The sequence below is a fragment of the Lithobates pipiens genome, unplaced genomic scaffold (assembly GCF_037356315.1).
Source record: "Lithobates pipiens isolate NorthernLeopardFrog02 unplaced genomic scaffold, aLitPip1_a1.2 Scaffold_19, whole genome shotgun sequence".
In the NCBI taxonomy this organism is placed as follows: Eukaryota; Metazoa; Chordata; class Amphibia; order Anura; family Ranidae; genus Lithobates; species Lithobates pipiens.
This window is the reverse complement of record NW_027507764.1, coordinates 490,754,530-490,778,599: the sequence shown is the minus strand read 5'-3', so window position 1 is coordinate 490,778,599 and position 24,070 is coordinate 490,754,530. Positions and strand designations below refer to the sequence as shown.

Below are 24,070 nucleotides of genomic sequence, written 5' to 3'. Positions count from 1 at the left end.
CCTACCCTGTTTCCCCAAAAATAAGCCCTACCCTGAAAACAAGACCTACAAGGACTTTAACTAGGGCTTATTTGTGGGGTAGGGCTTATATTGCAGCCATCACAGACAATCACGCTAGGTCTTATTTTTGGGGAAACAGGGTATATATACATACATTACCAAAAGTGTTGGGATGCCTGCCTTTACACGCACGTGAACTTTAATGGCATCCCAGTCTTGGTCCGTAGGGTTCAATATTGAGTTGGCCCACCCTTTGCAGCTATAACAGCTTTAACTCTTCTGGGAAGGCTATCCACAAGGTTTAGGAGTGCGTCTATGGAAATGTTTGACCATTCTTCTAGAAATGCATTTGTGAGGTCAGGCACTGATGTGGACGAGAAGGCCTGGCTCACAGTCTCCGCTGTAATTCATTCCAATGGTGTTCTATCGGGTAGAGGTCAGGACTCTGTGCAGGCCAGTCAAGTTCCTCCTTCCCAAACTCGCTCATCCATGTCTTTATGAACTTTGCTTTGTGCACTGGTCCAAATCATTTGGTGGAGGGGGGATTATGGTGTGGGGTTGGTTTTCAGCTTGGCGCCTTAGTTCCAGCATACCAAGCATACCAGGATATTTTGGACAATTTAATGCTCCCAACTTTGTGGGAACAGTTTGGGGATGGCCCCTTTCTGTTCCAAAATGACTGTGTACCAGTGCACAAAGCAAGGTCCATAAAGACATGGATGAGCGAGTTTGGGGTAGAAGAACTTGACTGGCCTGCACAGAGTCCTTACCTCAACCCGATAGAACACCTTTGGAATGAAATAGAGCGGAGACTGTGAGACAGGCCTTCTCGTTCACATCAGTGCCTGACCTCTCAAAAGCTGTTATAGCTGCAAAGGGTGGGCCAACTCAATATTGAACCCTACAGACTAAGACTGGGATACCATTTACCATTTGCCGACCAGCCATCGCAGTTGCGAATACCCGGCGGTCACTATCACCACCGGGCTCCCGCGATCATGGCTGACACACCGAGAACCGGGATCTGTGTGTGTAAACACACAGTTTCCGATTCTCTGAGGGGAGAACAGAAAGGTCGTCTGTTCATACAGAGTATGAACAGCGATCTGTCATCTCCCCTACACAGTCCCCTCCCCCTTTAGTTAGAATCACTTCCCAGGGAACACAATTAACCCCTTGATTGCCCCCTAGTGTTAACCTGTTCCCTGCCAGTGGCATTTTTACAGTAATCAATGAATTTTTATGGCAATGATAGCTGTATAAATCCAATGGTCCCAAAAATGTGTCAGAATTGTCCGATGTGTCCGCCATAATGTCACAGTCCTGATAAAAATCGCAGATCACCGCCATTATTAGTAAAAAATAATAATAAAAATGCCATAAAACTATGCCCTATTTTGTAGACGCTATAACTTCTGCACAAACCAATCATTATACGCTTATTGCAATTTTTTTTTACCAAAAATTTGTAGAAGAATACATATCGGCCTAAACTGAGGAAAAAATTAGTTTTTTTTAATTTATTTTTGGGGGATGTTTATTATAGCAAAAGGTAAAAAATATTGCGTTTTTTTCAAAATTGTTGCTCTTCTTATTTTGTTTATAGCGCAAAAAATAAAAAACACAGAGATGATCAAATACCACCAAAAGAAAGCTCTATTTATGGGGAAAAAAGGATGTCAATTTTGTTAGGGTGCAACGTCACACGACCGCGCAATTGTCAGTTAAAGCGACGCAGTGCCGAATCGCAAAAAGTGGTCTGGTCTTTGACCAGCAAAATGGTCCGGTCTGAAATTGGTTAATCACCTGTGCAATTTTTTTATTTTATTTTTTTAATGTAAAAAGACCAAATTTTTTAAAATGTCTTTTTTTAAATTTTTTATTTTATAACGGGTAATTTTTGTCCATGATTGATGAACGCTGATGGGGGCCAATAGGTGGCAGTGATGGGCACTGATGGGTGGCAGTGATGGGCACTGATTGGTTACACTGATAGGCAGCACTTCTAGGTGGCAATGATTTGCACCACTGGTGGGCATTGATAGGTGGCACTGGTGAGCATCGATGGGTGGCACACGACCGTGCAATTGTCAGTTAAAGCGACGCAGTGCCGAATCGCAAAATGTGCTCTGGTCAGGAAGGGAGTAAAATTTTCCGGGGCTGAAGTGGTTAAAGTTCTTGTGCATGTAAAAGCAGATGTCCCAAAAATTTGGTAATATAGTGTGTATATACTATATATATATTATATATGGCCTTGATTGCTGGCACTAGGATGTATACCGCGTGCTGTCTACCACACCTGTGAAGTTTTATTTATATATATATATATATATATATATATATATATATATATATATATATATATATATATATATATATATATATATATATATATATATATATATATATATATTACATGTGGCATGATGTGAATGTACAGTATGTTAAGTCAGCCTTTAACAACCAGGGTGTCTTCATGGGTGCCTTGGCAAAATGCCTAGAAACTGCCCAGAAATTGTATACAATCCAGCAGGTGGATCAAGCATGTCTATAAAGCCCCGTACACACTATCAGATTGTCTGCTGAGTTTTTCCTTCAGATTTACCAAAAACCATATAATATGAGGTCAAACCTTAGGAGTTTCAATGTGTATGCAATCAGGCAGACCCTTCTACTACATGGTTTTGGTAAATCTGAAGGAAAAACTCAGCAGACAATCTGATAGTGTGTACGGGGCTTTAGTTACATAAAGCCACAGGTTTTCATTGTGCACCATTACAACCTTCTAGCCGCCAGTGTCCTGACAACCAATGACATCATCCATTGACAAGGAGGATGATGGGCACCTGCACAGCACCGTTTGCCCCTTCCCATCAGCACTGGGGTCACATTAGCTGAGTGAGGGAGAGAAACTGAGAAGAGGAACATTGGAATACTAGTCAGTACCAGTGTGCAAAGTTGTTTTAGTTGGAAGAAATAATCACCGCTAATGTTGGATGTCCTACTCATATCGGTGTTGCTGCATTATGTAAAACTATTGATTTTGATTTCTACATTTTAGAATTGGGTGCCTCGGATTGTAAAGGTTGCCTTGACTGAAAAAAGGTTGAAAAACACTGTTAGGTGTTTAATAAATCGCTGATGCTGTATACAATAAATACCTGTAATAAAAATGTCCGGAGGAAAAGCACTATTATCTGATTTAACCACTTGCTTACTGGGAACTTAAACCCCCCTCCTATTCAGACTAATTTTCAGCTTTCAGTGCTGTCATACTTTAAATGACAATTGCGCGGTCATACAACACTGTACCCAAATTACATTTTTATAATTTTTCCCCCAAATAGAGCTTTCTTTTAGTGGTATTTAACCACTTCCCGACCAGCGCACGACGATGTACGTCGACAGAATGGCACGGGCAGGCATATTGGCGTACATGTACGTCCAATCTTCAATGCCGCCCTGCCATCGAGAGCGCGCCGCCGCCGGCGCGCTCCCGCGCTGGTCGGGACCCCCGTGAGTCCGGTCGCGGGACCCGCGGACTCGATCGCGGCGGGCATCCCCGCGATCGTCTCACGGGACGGCTGAATGGAGGAAATGCCATGTAAACAGCATTTCTCCATTCTGCCTAGCAACTAGTGACGCTGATCTCTGCTTCATGTGATTGGAGCAGAGATCAGTGTTCACTAAATGAAAGCCCAACCCCCCCCCCCACAGTTAGTAACACACCCCTAGGAACACTTAACCCCTACACTGCCACCCACTGGTTAACCCTTTCACTGCCAGTGTCATTTACACAGGAATCACTGCATTTATATAGCAGTGATTACTGTATAAATGACAATGGTCCCAAAAATGTGTCAAAAATGTCCGATGGGTCCCCCACAATGTCGCAGTCACAATAAAAATCGCTGATCGCCGCCATTACTAGTAAAAAAATAAATAATAAAAAAGTATTAATAAAAACGCTATAAAACTATCCCTATTTTGTAAACGCTATAACTTTTGCGCAAACCAATCAATAATCGCTTATTGCAATTTATTTTTACCAAAAATATGTAGAAGAATACGTATCGGCCTAAATTGAGGGAAAAAAATGTTTTTTTATATATTTTTGGGGGATATTTATTATAACAAAAAGTAAAAAATAATGCGTTTTTTTCAAAATTGTCGCTCTATTTTTGTTTATAGCGCAAAAAATAAAAACCGCAGGGGTGATCAAATACCACCAAAAGAAAGCTCTATTTGTGGGAAAAAAAGGACGTCAATTTTGTTTGGGAGCCACGTCGCACGACCGCGCAATTGTCAGTTAAAGCGACGCAGTGCCGAATCGCAAAAAGTGGTCTGGTCTTTGACCAGCAAAATGGTCCGGTCTGAAATTGGTTAATCACCTGTGCAATTTTTTTATTTATTTTTTTAAATGTAAAAAGACCAAATTTTTTAAAATGTCTTTTTTTAAATTTTTTATTTTATAACAGGTAATTTTTGTCCATGATTGATGAACGCTGATGGAGGCCAATAGGTGGCAGTGATGGGCACTGATGGGTGGCAGTGATGGGCACTGATTGGTTACACTGATAGGCAGCACTTCTAGGTGGCAATGATTTGCACCACTGGTGGGCATTGATAGGTGGCACTGGTGAGCATCGATGGGTGGCACTTGTGGGCATCGATAGCTGGCACTTGTGGGCACTGTTACTCTATAAATGAGGCATAATTGCCTCTTCCTTTTTGGGACCGATGTCCCTTTAAGATAAGCCGTTGATCATCTTTTTTTTTTCTCCTCCGCTGTCAGCGTGAGGAGAAAAAAAAAAGGATCACCGAGCTTTTGTTTACATCATGTGATCAGCTGTCATTGGCTGAGAGCTGACCACATGGTAAGGGACCAGGACCGGCCCCTTACTCGGAACGGTGGTCACCCGAGTCTCAGTGACTCTGTGATCACAGCGTGCACAGGGAATGCCGTCATATAATGGCCTCCCGGGAATTCACATCCATGCTGTGGCTGTCATTCGGCCATAGCTCAGATGCCAGGTGGTTAAAGTGGTTGTAAAGACAGAACATTTTTTACCTTAATGCATCCTATACATTAAGGTAAAAAAACATCTGCATGCAGCCCCTCACCACCCCTTATACTTACCTGAACCCTATCTCGATCCAGTGCTGTGCCCAAGAACAGCAGCTCTCTCCAATCTCTCTCAACTCACTGGTCATGGAGGCAGAAGCAGGAGCCATTGGCTGTCAATCACAACCTGCGAGGAGAGAGTGGGGGCATCAATGGACACACAGAGCCCACATGTGTGCCTCCACAGCAAATGGCTTTCTATGGGGGCACTCAGCAGGGAAGAGGAGGATCAGAACCATTGCACAGAGCAGGTAAATATACCATGTTTGTTATTTAAGTGTAGTGTGGTTTCCTCCTACACTATAAAGCCATGCTGGTAGGTTAATTTGCTCTAGTATGTGTATGTACAGTATGTGAATTTGGGACCTTAGATTGTAAACTTCTTCAGAGCAAGGAGTGATGTGAATGTACAAAATATATGTAAAGCACTGTGTAAATTGATGCCACTATCTAAGTACCTGTAACAATAATAATATGGGTAATAACAATATACAGTGCCTTGAAAAAGGTATTCATAACCCTTGAAATTTCTCACATTTTATCATGCTACAACCTAACACGTAAATGTATTTTATTGTCATTTTATGTGATAGACCAACACAAAGTGACACATAATTGTGACGTGGAAAGAAAATTATAAATGGTTACCAAATTTTTTTACAAGTAAAAATGTGAAAAGTGTGGTGTGCATTTGTATTTAGCCCCCCTGAGTCAATACTTTGTAGAACCACCTTTCACTGCAATTACAGCTCAAAGTCTCTTTGGGGATGTCTCTACTAGCTTTGCACATCTAGAGAGTGAAATTTTTGCCCATTCTTCTTTGCAAAATTACTCAAGCTCTGTCAGATTAGATGGAGAGTGTCTGAACAGCAATTTTCAAGTCTTGTCACAGATTCTCAATTGGATTTAGGTTTGACCTTTGACTGGACCATTCTAACACATGAATATACTTTGATCTAAACCATTCCATTGTAGCTCTGGCTGTATGTTTAGGGTCATTGTCCTGCTGGAATATGAACCTCCGCCCCAGTCTCAAGTCTTTTGCAGACTCTTATGCTGTGTACATACGGTCGGACTTTCCGGCAGAAAAAGTCAGACGGCATCTTTTCATCGGATGTTCCGATCGTGTGTGGGCTTCATCTGACTTTTTTTTCAAAAATTCTGATGGACCTAGAAATAGAACATGTTTTCAACCTTTCAGATGGAATCAATTCCTATCGGGAAAACAGTTCGTCTGTATGCTATTCTGAAGGACCAAAAACTACGCAAGGGCAGCTACTGGCTACTGAACTTCCTTTTTCTAGTCCCATGGTAGGTCATTGCGTTCTAAACTAACGGAATTTAGTGTGATCATGTGTAGGCAAGTCCGTTTCAGCGGAACTCCATCGGAACTCTGTCGGAAAGACCGTCAGAGTTTATTCTGACGGAAAAAACGGTTGTATGTACATGGCATAACAATATTTCTTCTAAGATTGCCTTGTATTTGGCTCCATCCATTTTCCCATCAACTCTGACCGGCTTCCCTGTCAATTTAAATTTTAGTCTCATCTGACCAGAGCACCTTCTTCCACGTGTTTGCCGTGTCCCACACATGGCTTCTCACAAACTGCAAATGGGACTTCTTATGGCTTTTTTTCAACCATGGCTTTCTTCTTGTCACTCTTCCAAAAAGGTCAGATTTGTGAAGTGCACGACTAATATTTGTCCTGTGGACTGATTCTCCCACCTGAGCTGTTGATCTCTGCAGCTCCTTCAGAGTTACCATGGGCCTCTTGGCTGTTTCTCTGATTAACGCTCTCCTTGCCCGGACTGTCAGTTTAAGTGGATGGCCATGTCTTGGTAGATTTGCATTTGTGCCATACTCTTTTCTTTTTTGGATGATGATGGATTGAACAGTGCTCTGTGAGATGTACAAAGGTTGGGATATTTTTTTTAAACCTAACCCCGCTTTAAACTTCTCCACAACTTTATCTCTGACCTGTCTGGTGTATTCCTTGGCCTTCGTGATGCCGTTTGTTCAATAAGGTTATCTAACAAACCCCTGATGGCTTCACAGAACAGCTTTATTTATACTGAGATTAAATTACACACAGTTTGACTCTATTTACTAATTAGGTGACATCTGAAGGCAATTGCTTCCATTAGATTTTAGTTAGGGGTATCAAAATAAGGATGACTGAATACAAATGCAAGCCACACATTTTGGATATTTACTCAATTTAGTAAAAAAAATCCTGAAAACCATTTATCATTTTCCTTCCACTTCACAATTATGTGCCACTTTGTGTTGGTCTATCACATAAAATCCCCATAAAAAAATTGTTGGTTGTAACATGACAAAATGTAGAAAATGGCAAGGGGTATGAATACTTTTTCAAGGCATTGTAAATCATCTTGGCATCACGCAGCTAAATGGGCAATGAATTACTCAAACTAGTTTGTATCTTAATATTTGTAATGTGTGCACAAATGCCCAGTGCCAGTTAGTATGATCATTAGTATTAGTACACTTACATTAAAGAGAAGAGCAGGGACAGGGGTGAAGTTCTGCAGATGAATCAGACTTAGACTTGTAGGTAAGTGACCTTCCCTTGCTCCAACATAAAACAGCCTAGAGAAACAGAAATGTTCTCTTTATGATATAGACAAAGCCATTATAAACTGTGACTTCAGTACTTCAGTAAATAACTATACCCTTTGTAATATAGGGGGACATATACTGTACAGGTGCAACAGGCTCTCCTGAAGCACGCTGATCTTTAATTAAAAAGCAGGATATTGTAAAATGAGTTTGAAATTAATAAATTAGCAAGTTAACAACAGATTGGGGATTTAGCAATACATCTACAATCCTGGGAAGTCCTAATGCACCAAATATGAGCTGGCATACTCTATAAGAACCTACATATTAATCAATTTGCTAAACAGCAAAATTGCTAAGTACCAATGGCAGAAAAATGGCAGTAAAATGCCCCCTTACATTGGTGACCATTTAAGAAGTGACACCCCATATTGGTGGCCAGTGCAAGAAGAGCCACTTACATTGATGGTCAGTTAGTAGAATGGTCAAAAGGTGCCTCTTGATATGGTATTGAACATCAAGAAGGCCTGTTACATTTGTGATCAGTGGAAAGAAGTATGTCCACACAATTGGTGGTTGGAAGGGAGATTGCCAATTGTATTAGTGGTCAGTGAAAAGATGATCTTCAGGCTCTCAATGCCTGCTCCCAGGATGGATAGCTTCCATCATGTTACCATTAATATAACATTTGCATATCTCTGAGTTCTCATGGGTATTCTTCTGTTCCATCATTGTCCAACCATCAGGGTTAAGGTGAGTCCAAGAACAAGCTAAACTTCTTTAATGTAACAAAGGTACAGGACCTCGCTATGCTATCTGGCAGGGGTATCTGGATCACAAGGATGGATAGGCATAACTGTAAATCTTACAGCAGATAAGACTGTGCCTATCTATGTATTTCAACCATGTATTTAAAATGTTTGCTTGGAGTTAAGTTTTTAAAGTGAATCTGACCTAGCCTCAAGTGCCAGGCCTGTCTGTCAGGCCTGACCCATCAGTTACTCACCTTGACGCTGCAATTATAGAGGAGTTCAAACCGCCATAACAAGACATAGCAACAGCTATTGGAATCAGCCATTTAGCATGGCCAAGAACTTCATTTCCAAAGGTCTAGAAAACACAAAATAGCATTAGCATTTGTTGCTTATGATCAAAATTAATTTTTCATTGACCTTTCCTAAAATATGTACAGTTTCTGCAGAATACGAATGATACTAGAACTAAAATAGATACTTACAGAACTACAGAAAACTCACCACAGCAACTGCATCACTGGTCAAGACAGATGCCATGTCTAGAACCACATAGTATGCCACATTGGTAAGAAGGTATATAATAGTCACAATAGGCATTGAAACAGCAATAGCAAGAGGCAGGTTCCTGTGAATACACGAAACGAACATCAGTAGCAGAAAAGTAGTAACAGCATTAGTAATGTTCTGGGACTAAAGGGAAATCTCTAGAATTTGATATTTGTGTGCACTGTGAAAGCTAGGGCATACCTACTGTATGTGATGGGGTGTAAGTCTGCTTTCACACTGCTCCTTGCAAAAACGCTGTAAAAACACTTGCGCTGCATTTTTGCCGGGTTCCAGTGCATTTTCTGGTTGCTTGTCATCAGCCTGCACCACTGAAAAAAGGTTTTCAATGCATTTTAATGGGGAGATGTGTTTTTGGTGCAGTTTTAAACACGTGCCAAACACCCACAAAAAATGCAACATGCCATATTTTTAAAAACTCATTTTTGTGAAGAGTTCCAAAGGATTTAATGGTAATGCATTTTTCTTCTGCTTTCTTTAAAGCGGAGGTCCACCCTAAAGTGGACCTTCCGCTCATCGGAACCCTCCCCCCCTCCGGCGCCACAATTGGTACCTTTCAGGGGGGAGGGGGGTGCAGGTACCTGTACAGTACAGGTATCTGCACCCACTTCTGGGATAGCTCTCTGCGGAAAGGGGCGTAGATTACGCCCCTTTCCGAAAGTCCCCCACTGCCTGCTGGGAAACTTGTGCTGGTGCTTATTTAGTAGAGTGCATAGTAAGGGTTTTCTCTCCTTAAGTGTCGGTTCACACTGAGGCAGCACGACTTGCAGTGCGACTGCCTCAGGCGACCTGATCACGACAGGTGCGGCGACTTGCAATACAACTTCTCTATAGAAGTCAATGCAAGTCGCCTCAAGTCGCCCCCAAAGTTGTACAGGAACACCAGTACATTTTAAAAATACAAACCTGGTGCTAGTGAGTGTATAATTTTGAGTATGAGAAATGTATAAATCCAATTTTTTTTTAGCTCCCCCTATGTAGTAACATGGAGATGGTCATGCAGCATCATGCAGGAACGCCTTAACAGATGGTCACCAATGCGACATTCCTGGTTGTTCTCCATTGATTTCTTTATATATTTCAAACAATTCCGATCCAGGTCCCGCACTCATTTTTTCAATTGGAGTGGTCTATATTGCTTACATTTTTCTGGCCTAGATGCTCGGTTAGACTAAGGTATGATATTTTGGTGAAGAGGCGAGACGCCGGGGGTGCAGGCCTGCCCCATTTGGAATTATATCATGCTGCAATACTAATTAGTAGGGTACTGAATTGGTTCCACCATGGTTCCCTCAAGCAATGGGTTACCTTTTGAGTTGGACTTATCGCCTGTACCATTGTCCTTCCTTCCATGGTTGCTCCCCACTGATCACCTGCCTCTAACACAGTTATTGCTTCGGTTTTCTTAACTTTTATATGTTTGGGACAACATATACCATATTATACAACATACTGTATAATGCAGTGGTCATCAACCTTGTCCTCAGGGCCCACTAACAGTCCAGGTTTTATGTATTACCTTGGGGAGATGCAGACTAGAATACTGCAATCATTGAGCAGCAAATTATATCACCTGTGATGTATTTCAGTTATCTTGCAAACCTGGCCTGTTATTGGGCCCTGAGGACAGGGTTGATGACCACTGGTATAATGTATCTTTACACCTGGGGCCAGCTTGTTAGCTAAAGGCTTTCTCTGCTGGCAACCACCATACCCATCGCCTTTTTTGGTACACACTCACCCCTAAGTGCCTGAAATCTTTGGAAGAACTCAGCTCCCTTTCTCGCTCCTATAGAGTAGAGTGGCTTTAACATTTTTTAACTACATCACTTTTATGTTGGGTTGGGTAAGGAGCGGCTTTGTGGGGACCTGACTCGGTTTGAGGAGTTGTGCCTTTCTGATTCAAAAGGTCCACATGCTCTCTCTAAAATATATGGCACCCTACATTCTTAACATTCCTTGATCACCCTTTTTATATTCGAGACTGGGAGTGAGAATTAGGCAACAACTAAGGACTAGGATAAAGCCTTCTCTCTCACATTTAAATCAACCTTAGCTTCCTAATCGCAGGAACAAAATTATAAAAAAACAGAGGTTACCGCTCCCCGGCTTTATTAAATAAGATCAACCCGGCTATACTAGCTCAATGTTGAGATGTGATGAGCCAAGAGGCACATATCTACACATGTAATGGTTCTGCTCAGCCATTTTATTACAGGCAAGAAATGGAAACTCCGGAGGTCACTCTTCTTTCCATGCTTCAATGATCAATTAAATCTATTAAAAAGGGAATATTTTGATTCTTGATGGTGGTGGCACTGTTAATTTGCACAAGCACTGCCACTCTGCCACATCTACAATACAAATCAGTTTACTGTCAGTTTATTATTTCAACCGTTCAAAGTCTCAGATACATTCAAAGAAAAAGTGCACCGTCTAAAATAATGACATTAGTGCTTGGATTATAACAGTTACCATTTTTTATCAACTACTCTCTCTTGCTCAGAATTCGCAATGACAATAGACGTAAATATCACTGTTAGAAGATTTTGAGTTAATTAATATTTTAAGTGATAAAAGTTTCTGAAAAATATATGAAACACATGAATGATATATGTAATTAGTGTTAGTCTCTGAAGGTTACAGGACAGAGGGCAGAGAGAAGTCATTTTGCTGTATGGATACTTCTATTTTGAGGTACTATGTCAGGACAATGGGTGGAGTTATATAACTTAACTATAGACTGAAACCATATAAGCAAGAATGGGTGTTACGCTAGGATATTCTGACATTACATTATGAAATAGTATAAGACTGGATAAGGGTTGTATGATAGAGAGGAAGAGAGGTGGGAAGAGAAGGAATTCAACACTTTGGAGAATGTAACATCTGATATCCCTTCCTCCTTCTGAAGCCATCACCATACCATCTGTTACCAGATGCCATTATTGTAAGTCTTTGCTTATCTTTATGAACAATAAACAACGTTTCTGGAAGTATTGTGCGAACGAAGGATTCTTCAATTTCTACTAAGAAACTAATTCCTAAAAGTAAGTTGGAAATGCGGCCTTGGATAAAGACATATACATTTCTCTTCTACACACCCTCTAGGAGAGGGAGGACACTGACATATTACACAAAGACTTTGCTATACATCCAGATAGCCCCCTGGGAGATACTAGAATATTAGAATAATACTAGAATATGTATTTTTTACTACATTTTTCAATCACATGAAAAAGAATACTAGGGGCAAGACCCTGACGGCTGTCCTTTTTGACAGTTACTTATCTATTTTTTTTTTCATTAGTGTGATATTTACCTCTATTGTCAAATTTGTCAATGCTAAGAGAGAGAGAGGAGTTGATAAAAAAAATGGTGGTTGTTAAAGTTCCACATACTAATGACATGTGTTGTTGGGGTAAGGAGTTCCATAGGCTTGGAGTGGCTCCTGAAAAGTCCTGGAGGCAAGCATGGGAGGAGGTGACGAGGGAACTAGAGAGCAGGAGGTCTTGAGAGAAATGGAGAGAAAAATTAGGTTGGTTTTTGAGACTAGGCTAGTGATGTAGCTGGGGACTAAGTTGTGGATGGCTTTTTAAGTAGTTCTTAGTATTTGGAATTTAATTTGTTGGGTGAGTGGAAGCCAGTGGAGGGATTGACAGAGAGGAGTAGCAGACACAGAGTGATTGGTAAGGTGGATGAGTCTGGGTGCAGCTTTTATGATGGACTGAAGGGGATAGACTATGTTGAGGTAAGCCAATGAGAACTGAGTTGCAGTGGTCGAGGAGAGAGATGACCAGGGAGTAAATTAAGAGATTTGTTGTGTTATCGGTTAAAAATTGACATATTTTGGAGATATTGAGGAGGTTGAGGCGGCAAGATTTGGACAATAATTGGACGTGGGGCTTAAAGGAGAGTTCAGAGTTCAGGACTACACCTATGACCTTAGCATGCAGGGATGGGCTTATAGTTGTGCCATCGGTTTTGACAGAGAGATCAAGGGAAAAGGCACGCGGGGAAGGAAAAATTATAATTTCAGTTTTAGAGTTTAAGGAAGTGGTGTGACATCAAGACGGATATATTTGTTAGTGAATTAGTGATATGTGAGGAGATGGAGGGAGTGAGCAGAGGGGTAGAGAAATACATTTGAGTGTCGTCAGAGTAGAGATGATATTGGAAGCCATGGGAGGCTATCAGCTGACCCAGGGAGGAGGTGTAGATAGAAAATAGAAGAGGTCCAAGAACAGAACCTTGGGGGACCCCAACAGAGAAAGGAAGAGGAGAGGAGGAAGTAGAATTGTAAGTAACGCTAAAGGTGCGATTGGATAAGTAGGAAGAGAACCAGTGAAGAGTACAGTCAGGGGGTGGTCAACCATATCAAAGGCAGCAGAAAGGTCAAGCAGTAGTGTCCATAAGTTTTGGCTGTTAGTAGATCGTTTGCTAGTTTTAGGAGAGCAGTTTCTGCGGAGTATTGAGGACAAAATCAAGACTGAAATTCTCAGAAAGGGGGTCGCTTAGTTGGTTGTAGACCAGACGTTCAAGGAGTTTGGATAAAAAGGGAGCAAGAAGATGGGGCATAGGTTGTTAAAATCAGTTGGGTCCAGTGAGAGCTTTTTAAGTATGGGGCTGACTAGTGCATGTTTTAAAGAGTTGGGGAAGATGCCAGAAGAGAGGGAGAGTTTGAAGATGTGGGTTAAAGAGTGTAGGATAGAGCTAGAGCATTTGTAGCATTCGTTGCATTTGTGAGGGAACAGTATCCAGAGGGCAGGTGGTTAGGTGGATGTTAACAAGTAGTTTAGCAACCTTGTCTATAGTGGTGGGGTTGAAAGAGGGAAGTAATGATGTACCTGGGGCATGAAGGGCAAAGCGTGAAGGGTATCTGAACAGTAGAGATCTCATACACAGATATGCCTAAACAGGTACTAGAGCCCAATACACAGGGTGGGAGTTGCCTAGTAGAGATGCAAGGAAGTTTTTTTTTTGGGGGGGGGGGGGGGGGGTGAGGGCTGTGGTGGTGTGGAGGCAGATGTGTGCAGAGGTGGAGGAATGGGGGGGGAGAGTGGGGGTGCAGAGGTCAGAGGAGAGCACCCTTGATTTCTGTATGTAGAGCACCCCTACACCCTGCACTCTGTAGTTAGTAAACCCCTGAACTCTGCCCTCTTTAAGTAGCATACCTCTAAATATTGCATGCTGTACACAGCACCCCCCTGAAACCTGCATTTTGTACATAGTGTACCCCTTAACTATGCATTCTGTACATAGCGCACCCATGAACGCTACACTGTGCATATTGTACCCCTGAATCCTGAACTCTGTGCATAGTGCACTCTTATGCTCTGTACACACGGTCGGAAATTCAGACGGAAAAGGTGCGATTGGATAATATTGTCAGAAAAATTGATCGTGTGTGGGCTCTATCGGACTTTGAGAGCAGGATCTAAAATTTTCCAACAAAATAAACCGATCAGACTTTTTCCGATCGTTTGTAGAGAATTCCGACGGACAATGTGCCACGCATGCTTAGATCAAATTACAAGACCAAAGCTATTGGCGACTAGTCTCTACATAGTCCCGTTGTACGCAAAGAATGTCACCACGTTCCAAAAGATCGGATTTTTTGACAACTGTGTCTGAACGTGTGTATGCAACACCAGTTTCGGACAAAATCCGTCGGAAAAATCCAACGCATTTTGTGGTCCGTCCGACCGTGTGTACAAGGCATTATACTTTTTGAGGGCAACCATACTGCTGATGCGGCCCCTAATGAATTTGAGTTATGGTGTTTAGACCAAATAAATAACTTAGTCCTAGACTGATAATGCACATACAATGAATAAAAAAAGTCTACACAACCCTGTTAAAATATCAGGTTTCTGTGATGTAAAAAAAAATGAGACAAAGATAAATTATTTCAGTACATTTTCCACCTTTTAATGTGACCTTTAAACTGTAAACTCAATTGAAAAACAAGCTGAAATCTTTTAGGGGGGAGGAGTAAACATAAAAAAATAAAATAATGTGGTTGAATAAGTGTGCACACCCTCTTATAACTGGGGATGTAGCAGTGTTCAGAATTAAGCAATCACATTCAGACTCATGTTAAATAGGAGTCAGTACACGCCTGCTATCATTTAAAGTGCCTTTGACTAACCCCAAACACAGTTCAGCTGTTCTAGTAGGTCTTTCCTGACATTTTCTAAGTCGCATCCTACTGCAAAAGCCATGGTCCTCGCCTTCACCTCCAAACTTCTTGAAAGACTGGTCTACAACCGGCTGAGCGACCATCTGATCATGAACAAACTTCTTGATTCAGTCCGGATTTCGCCCTCAAAACTCTACGGAAACTGCACTCTTTAACCACTTTCAGACCGGACCAATTTGCTGGTCAAAGACCAGACCACTTTTTGCAATTCGGCACTGCGTCGCTTTAACTGACAATTGCGCGGTCGTGCAACGTGGCTCCCAAACAAAATTGACGTCCTTTTTTTCCCACAAATAGAGCTTTCTTTTGGTGGTAATTGATCACCCCTGCGTTTTTTATTTTTTGCGCTATAAACAAAAATAGAGCGACAATTTTGAAAAAAAACACATTATTTTTTACTTTTTGTTATAATAAATATACCCCAAAAATATATTTAAAAAAATACGTATTCTTCTACATATTTTTGGTAAAAAAAAAATCGCAATAAGCGATTATTGATTGGTTTGCGCAAAAGTTATAGCGTTTACAAAATAGGGATAGTTTTATAGCATTTTTATTAATAATTTTTTATTATTTTTTTTTACTAGTAATGGCGGCGATCAGCGATTTTTATTGTGACTGCGACATTGTGGGGGACCCATCGGACATTTTTGACACATTTTTGGGACCATTGTCATTTATACAGTAATCACTGCTATATAAATGCAGTGATTCCTGTGTAAATGACACTGGCAGTGAAGGGGTTAACCAGTGGGTGGCAGTGTAGGAGTTAAATGTTCCTAGGGGTGTGTTACTAACTGTGTGGGGGTTGGGCTTTCATTTAGTGAACACTGATCTCTGCTCCAATCACATGGAGCAGAGATCAGCGTCACTAGTTGCTAGGCAGAATGGAGAAATGTTGTTTACAACGGCACTTCTCCATTCGGCCGCTCCGTGAGACGATCGCGGGGATGCCCGCGGCGATCGAGTCCGCGGGTCCCGCCACCGGACTCACGGGGGTCCCGACCAGCGCGGTAGCGCGCCGCCAGCGGCGCGCTCCCGATGGCAGGGTGGCAAATTTAAAGGGACGTACATGTACGCCCATTTGCCTGCCCGTGCCATTCTGTCGACGTACATCGTCGTGCGCGGTCGGCAAGTGGTTAAACTCACAAATGACCTACTAACAGCTAAAACCAACGGACGCTATTCTGTTCTATTTATTCTGGACTTCTCTGCTGCATTTGACTCAGTAGACTACCCCTCCTCCTTTGGTCTCTGTGACTGTACTGGTTCTCATCCTACCTATCCCACCGCTCCTTCAGTGTCACTTACAACTCTACTTGCTCCTCTCCTCTTCCTTTCTCCATCGGGGTCCCCCAAGATTCTGTTCTTGGACCTCTTCTTTTCTCAATCTACACCACCTCCCCGGGTCAGTTGAATGCCTCCCATGGCTTTCAATATCATCTCTACGCTGATGACCCCCAACTCTATCTCTCCACTCACCAGCTCTCTCCATCTGTCCCCTCACGTATCACTAACTTACTAAAAGACATATCAGCATAGATGTCACATCAATTCCTCAAACTCAACCTATCCAAAACCAAGCTCAGAAGGCGCCACTTCCCCTGATTTCTCTGTCAATATCAACGGCTCAACTATCAACTTGTCCCCCCATGCCAAGGTCCTAGGTGTAATCCTGGACTACGAACTAACCTTTCAGCCCCACATCCTATCGCTATCCAATATTTCCCGCCTCAACCGCCGCAACATCTCCAAGATACGCCCTTCCTAAACAATGCTACCACAAAGCTTCTAAACCACTCCCTGGTCATCTCTCGCCTAGACTACTGCAACTCCCTCCTCATTGGCTTGCCTCTAAATAGGCTATCCCCACTTCATTCCATCATGAACGCTGCTGCCATGCTCATCCACCTCACAATCCTCTCAGCGTCTGCTATACCACTCTGCCAATCCCTCCATTGGCTGCCACTCAACCAACTAATTTAATTAAAGATACTAACAATAACTTACAAAGTCATCCACAACCTGGCCCCCAGCTACATCACTAACCTAGTCTCAAAATACCAACCTAATCATTCTCTTTGCTCCTCCCAAGACCTCCTCCTGCTCTCTAACTCCCTTGTCACCTCATCCAAAGCTCGTCTTCAGGACTTCTCCAGAGCTTCTCCCATCCTCTGAAATAGTCTACCCCAATCTGTCTGACTTTCTTCTACTTTGTCCACTTTTAGACGATCCCTGAAAACTCATCTCTTCAGAGAAGCCTATCTGGCCCCCACCTAACAACTGTACTTTTATTTTCTCCATAATCACATCCACCACAGTTATTACCTCTTGTATCTCTTGACCTTCATCTTAGATTGTAAGGAGTAGGGCATGCTGATTCCTAATGTATTAAAGTGTATTGTATTTGTACTGTCTACTTTCAAGTTGTAAAGCGCTGCGTAAACTGTTGGCACTATAAAAATCCTGTATAATAATAATAATAATAATAGTCTGCAGGGAGTTTTCAAAGCATCATAGGGATCTCACTGTTAAAATGTATCAGTCAGGAGAAGGCTACAAAATAATTTACAAGTCATTAGATATACCATGGAACACAGTGAAAACGGTCATCATCAAGTGGAGAAAATATGGCACAACAGTGACATTAACATGAACTGGACCAAAACTTATGAAAAGGCAAGAAGGAAACCAGTCGGGAGGCTGCCAATAGGCCTACAACAACATGAACCACTTGCTTACTGGGCACTTAAACCCCCCTCCTGTCCAGACCAATTTTCAGCTTTCAGCGCTTATGCACTTTGAATGACAATTGTGCGGTCATATAACACTGTACCCAAATGAAAAATGTTTACGTTTTTTATTTTTTGTGTAGCACCCTGCTCCTGATGAGCAGACGCTATTGTTTTCAAATTTAATTATCTGAAGCTGTAGTTTGGCTCAGAATAATTTCTCTAAAAGTTCTGGTTTCTGTACCAGTCCAGCTGGGTTTCACTGATTCCCACCTGACCATAGGTGTCACTGTCACCGTCGGTGGGTGTGGAACAGCAGCAGGCTGGATGCATTGAATGCCACCTCTTGCTCGGAAATGGTTCAGTGGGTGTGGTTTCCCTGCTGTGCATTCTGGGAGAGGGTATTTAAGGTACCAAAACCATTTTTCTGGGTTCGTTTTCCGGGGTCCGTGATCCCAACCCCAGGGCCCTCCTGGCCTGGTGTGTGTGTCGCATGGTCTTGCGCCTCCGGGCCTGCGGCTTCGCAACTGAGAGTGTAGGCCCAGGAATGTCTTGGGGCCTACTGATCCAAGGGTGGTCCTGTGCTGTCTCGCCTGCAGGGAGAAGCCAAGGAAAGCTGAATGATCAAGGGAAGGACTTTTCCAGTGGAGAATCGAGCGCAAGGCTGGTGTCTCTGAAAGAGCCTGGAAACTCAGTTTGAGGATGCATCCTGGATCAATATCCTTACAGTATCGAGGGGTAGGCTGAAAGAATCTGTACTGTATGGTAGTTCTTCCTAAAAATGCTCAAGAATCTCTAAGTTTGGTTAACAAGTCTGTAGCAGAGACTTTGTTGCGCATCTACTTTCAAGAACCACTAAGTTTAATTAACAAGTCTGTGGCAGAGACTTTATTTGGCATATCATCAGCTGCTAGGTCACGTGAGAGGGGCCTATCCGGTGACTGCTAGATCCAGTCTGTGGAGCTGTTTGTCCTCTGGATCTGACTGATACCTCTAACCCGCAATTACTAGGTGCCTGAACTCCCCATATCCTCTAACCCTTGTAGGGGATCAGAGGAGTGAAGAGCTGGCTCAGAGGCAGTCCAGTAAAATAAAACTAAAAGGCTTTTATTCAGCAAAACAGCAAAAAAAAAAACATAAGACCAGACAGACTTGTCTTAACACACGGATGTGCACACAGGTACAGCTCACAGTTCAACAGCCCCCAGGCTTAGAGGTAACAGTTCATGGCTCCAAACAGAGCTACAGTCTTTTTGTGGTTTAAGCTCACCCAGCAGGTACACCATCCAGCAATGGACATTTCCACACAGCGTGCTGTTGTGTCTCTCTCTCCTACTCAACAGCTCCACACTGACACTTTCAACACACCTGACCATAAGCAGGTCTGAAGGGGAAGTACCTGCCTTCTTCAATTAACTCCCTCTTAACCCTGCTCCAGGCTGACCCTCTACACCCTCTATCGAAGGACTGTTTCTTGTGTCTTTCTTTGGTGTTATCCCTAAATAAATCTTCAAAAAAGGACCATGTGTCTGATATATTTTCATTTGGGCTACTTTCCACGGGACCCCCCCTAAGATGAAGAGGTGAGCAGAAGAGGTAACAGTAAGCCCAAATAAAACCAGCAGCTCCTTTCGGGGGTTAGTGCTACATTTGTTAAAAAAATGTAAAAAGACCAAATTTAAAAAAATCTGCGATAGGTGGCAGTGATGGGCACTGATGGGTGGCAGTCATGGGCACTGATGGGTGGCAATAATGGGCACTGATCAGCACTGGTTGGTTACACTGATAGGTAGCACTGCTAGGTGGCACTGATTGGCACCACTGGTGGGCATTGATAGGTGGCACTTGTGGACCTTGATAGGTGGCACTCATGGGCATTGATAGGTGGCACTGGTGGGCACTGTGGGCACTAGCAGGTGGCAATGGCAGGTGGGACTGGCAGGGGGTACTGGTGGCACAAATGAGGCAGAATTCTTCTGGACCGATGTTCCTTGCGCATAAGCCAGTGATTGGCTTTTTTTTCTCCCCTCGCTGTCGGCGTGAGGAGAAAAAAAAACAGATTACCAAGCCTTTGTTTACATCATGTGAGCAGCTATTATTGGCTGACAGCTGATCACATGGTAAGGAGCCGGGATTGGCTCCTTACTCGGATCTATGATCACCCAAGTCTCAGCGACTCAATGATCACAGTATCAGTGATCCGCATGCGCCCTGCAGGGGCCCCGCAGGGCACGTGCAAAGGAGAGGTAGTCTACGACGGCCTACCGGAAATTCAAGTCTGCGCTGTGGCTGTCATTCAGCTATAGCGCAGATGCCAAGAGGTTAAAGTAGCTGCAGGAATATCTGGCAAGAACTGGCTGTGTGGTACATGTGACAACGGTCTCCCATATTTTTCATATATCTGGGCTATGGGGTAGAGTTGCAAGAAGCCTTTTCTTACGAAGAAAAACATCCAAGCCCGGAGAAATTTAGCAAAAACACATCTGAAGTCTACCAAAAGTATGTGGGAAAATGTATTATGGTCTGATGAAAACATGGTTGAACTTTTTGGCCATAATTCTAAAAGATGTGTTTGGCACAAAAACAACACTGTACATCACCAAAAGAACACAGTAAAGTATGGTGGTGGCAGCATCATGCTTTGGGGCTGTTTTTCTTCAGCTGGAACAGGAGCCTTAGTCAAGGTAGAGGGAATAATCAACAGTACCAGTAAATATTGGCACAAAAGCTTCAGGCTTCTGCTAGAAAGCTGAACACGAAAAGGAACTTCATCTTTCAGGCATGACAATGACCCAAAGCATACATCCAAATGAACAAAGGAATGGCTTCACCAGAAGAAGATTCGAGTTTTGGAATGGCCCAGACCTGAATCGGATTTCAAATCTGTGGGTTGATCTGAAGAGGGCTGTGCACAATAGATGCCCTCTCAATCTGACAGATTTGGAATGTTTTTGCAAAGAAGAGTGGGCAAATATTGCCAAGTCAAGATTTGCCCTACTGATAGACTCATACCCCAAAAAAACTGAGTGCTGTAATAAAATCAAAAGGTGCTTCAACAAAGTATTAGTTTAAGGGTGTGCACACTTATGCAACCATATTCTTTTAGTTTTTTATGTTTACTTCCCTCCACCTAAAAGATTTCAGTTTGTTGTTCAACTAAGTTTTACAGTTTATGGGTCCCATTAAAGGTGGAAAAAGTTATGAAATCATTTATCTTTGTGTCATTTTTTTACATCACAGAAACCTGACATTTTAACAGGAGTGTGTAGACTTTTTATATTCATTGCATATAATAGGATGTACCATAGGCACAGTGAGTTTTTAAGGGATTCTGACCTTTTGGGATTCTTCATTTCCTCTGTAACAAAGTTCAGTGTGTCCCATCCAGAGTAGGAATAAAGTGCAGAGTAGAGGGCTAGAGCCATTGATCCCACATTAATTGTTGACCCTTCAAAAGGATTTTGGAGATTTTCTGTCTCGCCTAAGAAAGAAAGAGAGTAAAACCAGCCAGGTTATGTTGAAGTGGGCTAAAAAGGAACACAATTCCTGCACTAAAATGTTGTGGAACAGATGTCACCATAAGTGCTGCTAGATCTGAGAATCAGGGGCATGTTTCTCAGGTATTCTACCCCCGGACTAGCCAGACCTTAAACAGAGTGGGTCAATCTGAATATCAGAGTACATCAAAACCAGGTAGAGTAATATTCAGCCCAATCATGCCTGCATTGTACTGGTCCAATGTCACAGACCTAGGAACTGGAAGAGGTATGGGTCTTCTGCAGTGCTTCTCAGGTGCTTCAACTGATCCCCGACAAAAGGAAGACAGAAACTACTGGCTACCAATTGTGGCACAGGCTATCGAACACCAAACATATCACTGAACACAAATGTAATGCAAACACACTACCAGACTTTAAAAGGGTAATCACCACAGACCGATAATATGAGCAGACAGGGACTACTGACTGCCAATGGGGGCACAGACCACTGAAAATCAATTTAATGGCAGCACACATACCAGTGAACATCAATCCTATGGGGATACACATACCACTCAACATCAATATTTAAAGGAGCACTGCACTTTGTAAGGACATAGTCCTGTCCCAGCACTCTGAGTGCTGCTCTGTATACGCTATATTTTATATTGACTTTTTTATTCACTACAGAGTCTCTAATACTGCACTCTATATGTTATGATGTACATTACATACTGCTTCACTCTATATGCTTCATAGTCCTGGCAGGTGCACTGTATATGTGATATTCTGGGTTACATAGTTCAGAACCATTCATTTTATACATTATGTTGTATTTTTTTTATAGTCCTGACAGCTGTACTCTGAATGCTATGTACATTAACCACTTGCCGACCGGCCGCAGTACATATGCTGCAGCAGGTCGGCTGTATTGCGCAAAATTACTTACCTGTAGGTCATTTCATGCAATAACCGATGGGGGCGCACGCACTGATTGGCCACAGGCGGAGCCAATGAGTGGGTCCGGTGGCAATGTAAACAGGGCAGATCACCGCCCTGTCAGGGATGAACAGAGAAATCCTGTGTTCCTGCTATGCAGGAACACAGATCTCTCAATTCATACAGTGAGTCTATCCCCGACACAGGAAGAAAGCATCTTCTAGGGACACACTTAACCTTTTGATCACCCCAGGTGTTAGCCACTTCCCTGCTAGTGTCATTACTACAGTAAGCCCTCGTACACACGGTCGGACATTGCAACAACAAAATCCGTCGGATTTTTTATGACGGATTTTGTCCGAAACTGGTGTCGGACAAAGTTGTCGGAAAAAACGATCGTTCGTAACGTGATAACGTTATTTAGTTACGACGGGACTACGTTCAAGGCTAGTAGCCAATAGCTTTGGTCTAGGAATTTGATCTGAGCCTACGTGGCACTTTGTCCGATCAGAATTCTCTACAAACGATCGAACAAAGTCCAATCGGATCATGTTGTCGGAAAATTTTTATATCCAGCTCTCAAACTTTGTTGGTTGGACATTCCGACGGAAAAAGTCAGATGAAGCCCACACACGGTCGGATTATCCGACAACACGGTCTGGTCGGACATTTTCCGTCGGAATTTGACCGTGTGTACAGGGGCTAACAGTGCATATTTTTAGCACTGATTACAGTAATAATGTCACTGGTTCACAAAAAAGTGTCAAAAGTGTAAGGTAGGTGCCTGATCTGTCCGCTGCATTGTAACGCAGTGCCTTATCACAAAAAATGGACTGGTCAATAAGGGGATAAAACCTTCCGGGGCGGAAGTGGTTAAAGACTGTGCTAATCGCAACAAGGCATCCTTACATAGAAATAACAAGACATTGAAAGGCTGTATTTTTGGTGCACCCTGAAATTATGGGTGCAATTTTCCAAAATAGTTCAATTAACCTTTAATTTTATTTAAAGTGTATGTAAAGTGTATGTAAAGCCAACCATTCTCTGCTCTGGATAGAGCAGATAATGGTTATGCCATGAAGATTTTTTGTCTAAAGGACACAGCAGGATGTAAGCAGATCTATCTAAAGTGAGGGGATTTCTCCTCTGGGGAAACAGCTGGAATAGGTGTCCCCATGAGGAATTTTCTCTTACCTTTCCCCTTACTTTCTGTTTCTGAGACAACTCAAAACTTTTGTACTTCCCATCATTTTCTCTACCAGAGACAATGGTCATTAGGACCAGTAGTGAACAATAATCTCATTTAGTAGGAATACAGATAACAATAAAAAAAGTAAAAAAATAAAAATAAATAAAAAACATTAAATGTTCTAATCCCTCTAAATGTAGCACTCTAAAGCCCCATACACACTATCAGATTTTCTGCTAAAGAAGGCCCTAATTTTTCCATAAGGGCAAGAACACTGCGCTACCTCTTTGAAGTAAACGACTCACTTCACCAACCAATCCCCTAATCACCTGCCAGCTCTATATGTACCCTCGCTCCAGAGGGGGTGACAATTCCCATTCCCCCACTCAAGCCCTTCTACACACATTTTATACAAAATTTAAAAAAAATTTACTTTACATTTATTTTTCTACTTTTTTTTACAAAGGGAGATGACAAAATCTCTAGAATGACAGTATGCAAAAG

The 24,070-nt window shown here is 42.4% G+C and overlaps 1 protein-coding gene across 1 annotated transcript in view; it reads right to left on the bottom strand.

Annotated features, from left to right (window-relative positions):
- The window catches only part of LOC143997396 (Y+L amino acid transporter 2-like), a 67,305-nt gene that overhangs the window by 8,330 nt on the left and 34,905 nt on the right, over positions 1 to 24,070 (bottom strand). The window contains exons 4-7 of the mRNA XM_077492992.1: positions 21,296 to 21,440; positions 8,963 to 9,086; positions 8,713 to 8,816; positions 7,640 to 7,736 (exon numbers count right to left, since the gene is read on the bottom strand). Coding sequence (XP_077349118.1) covers positions 7,640 to 7,736; positions 8,713 to 8,816; positions 8,963 to 9,086; positions 21,296 to 21,440 — 470 coding nt within the window. The remainder of the gene's footprint in view (positions 1 to 7,639; positions 7,737 to 8,712; positions 8,817 to 8,962; positions 9,087 to 21,295; positions 21,441 to 24,070) is intronic.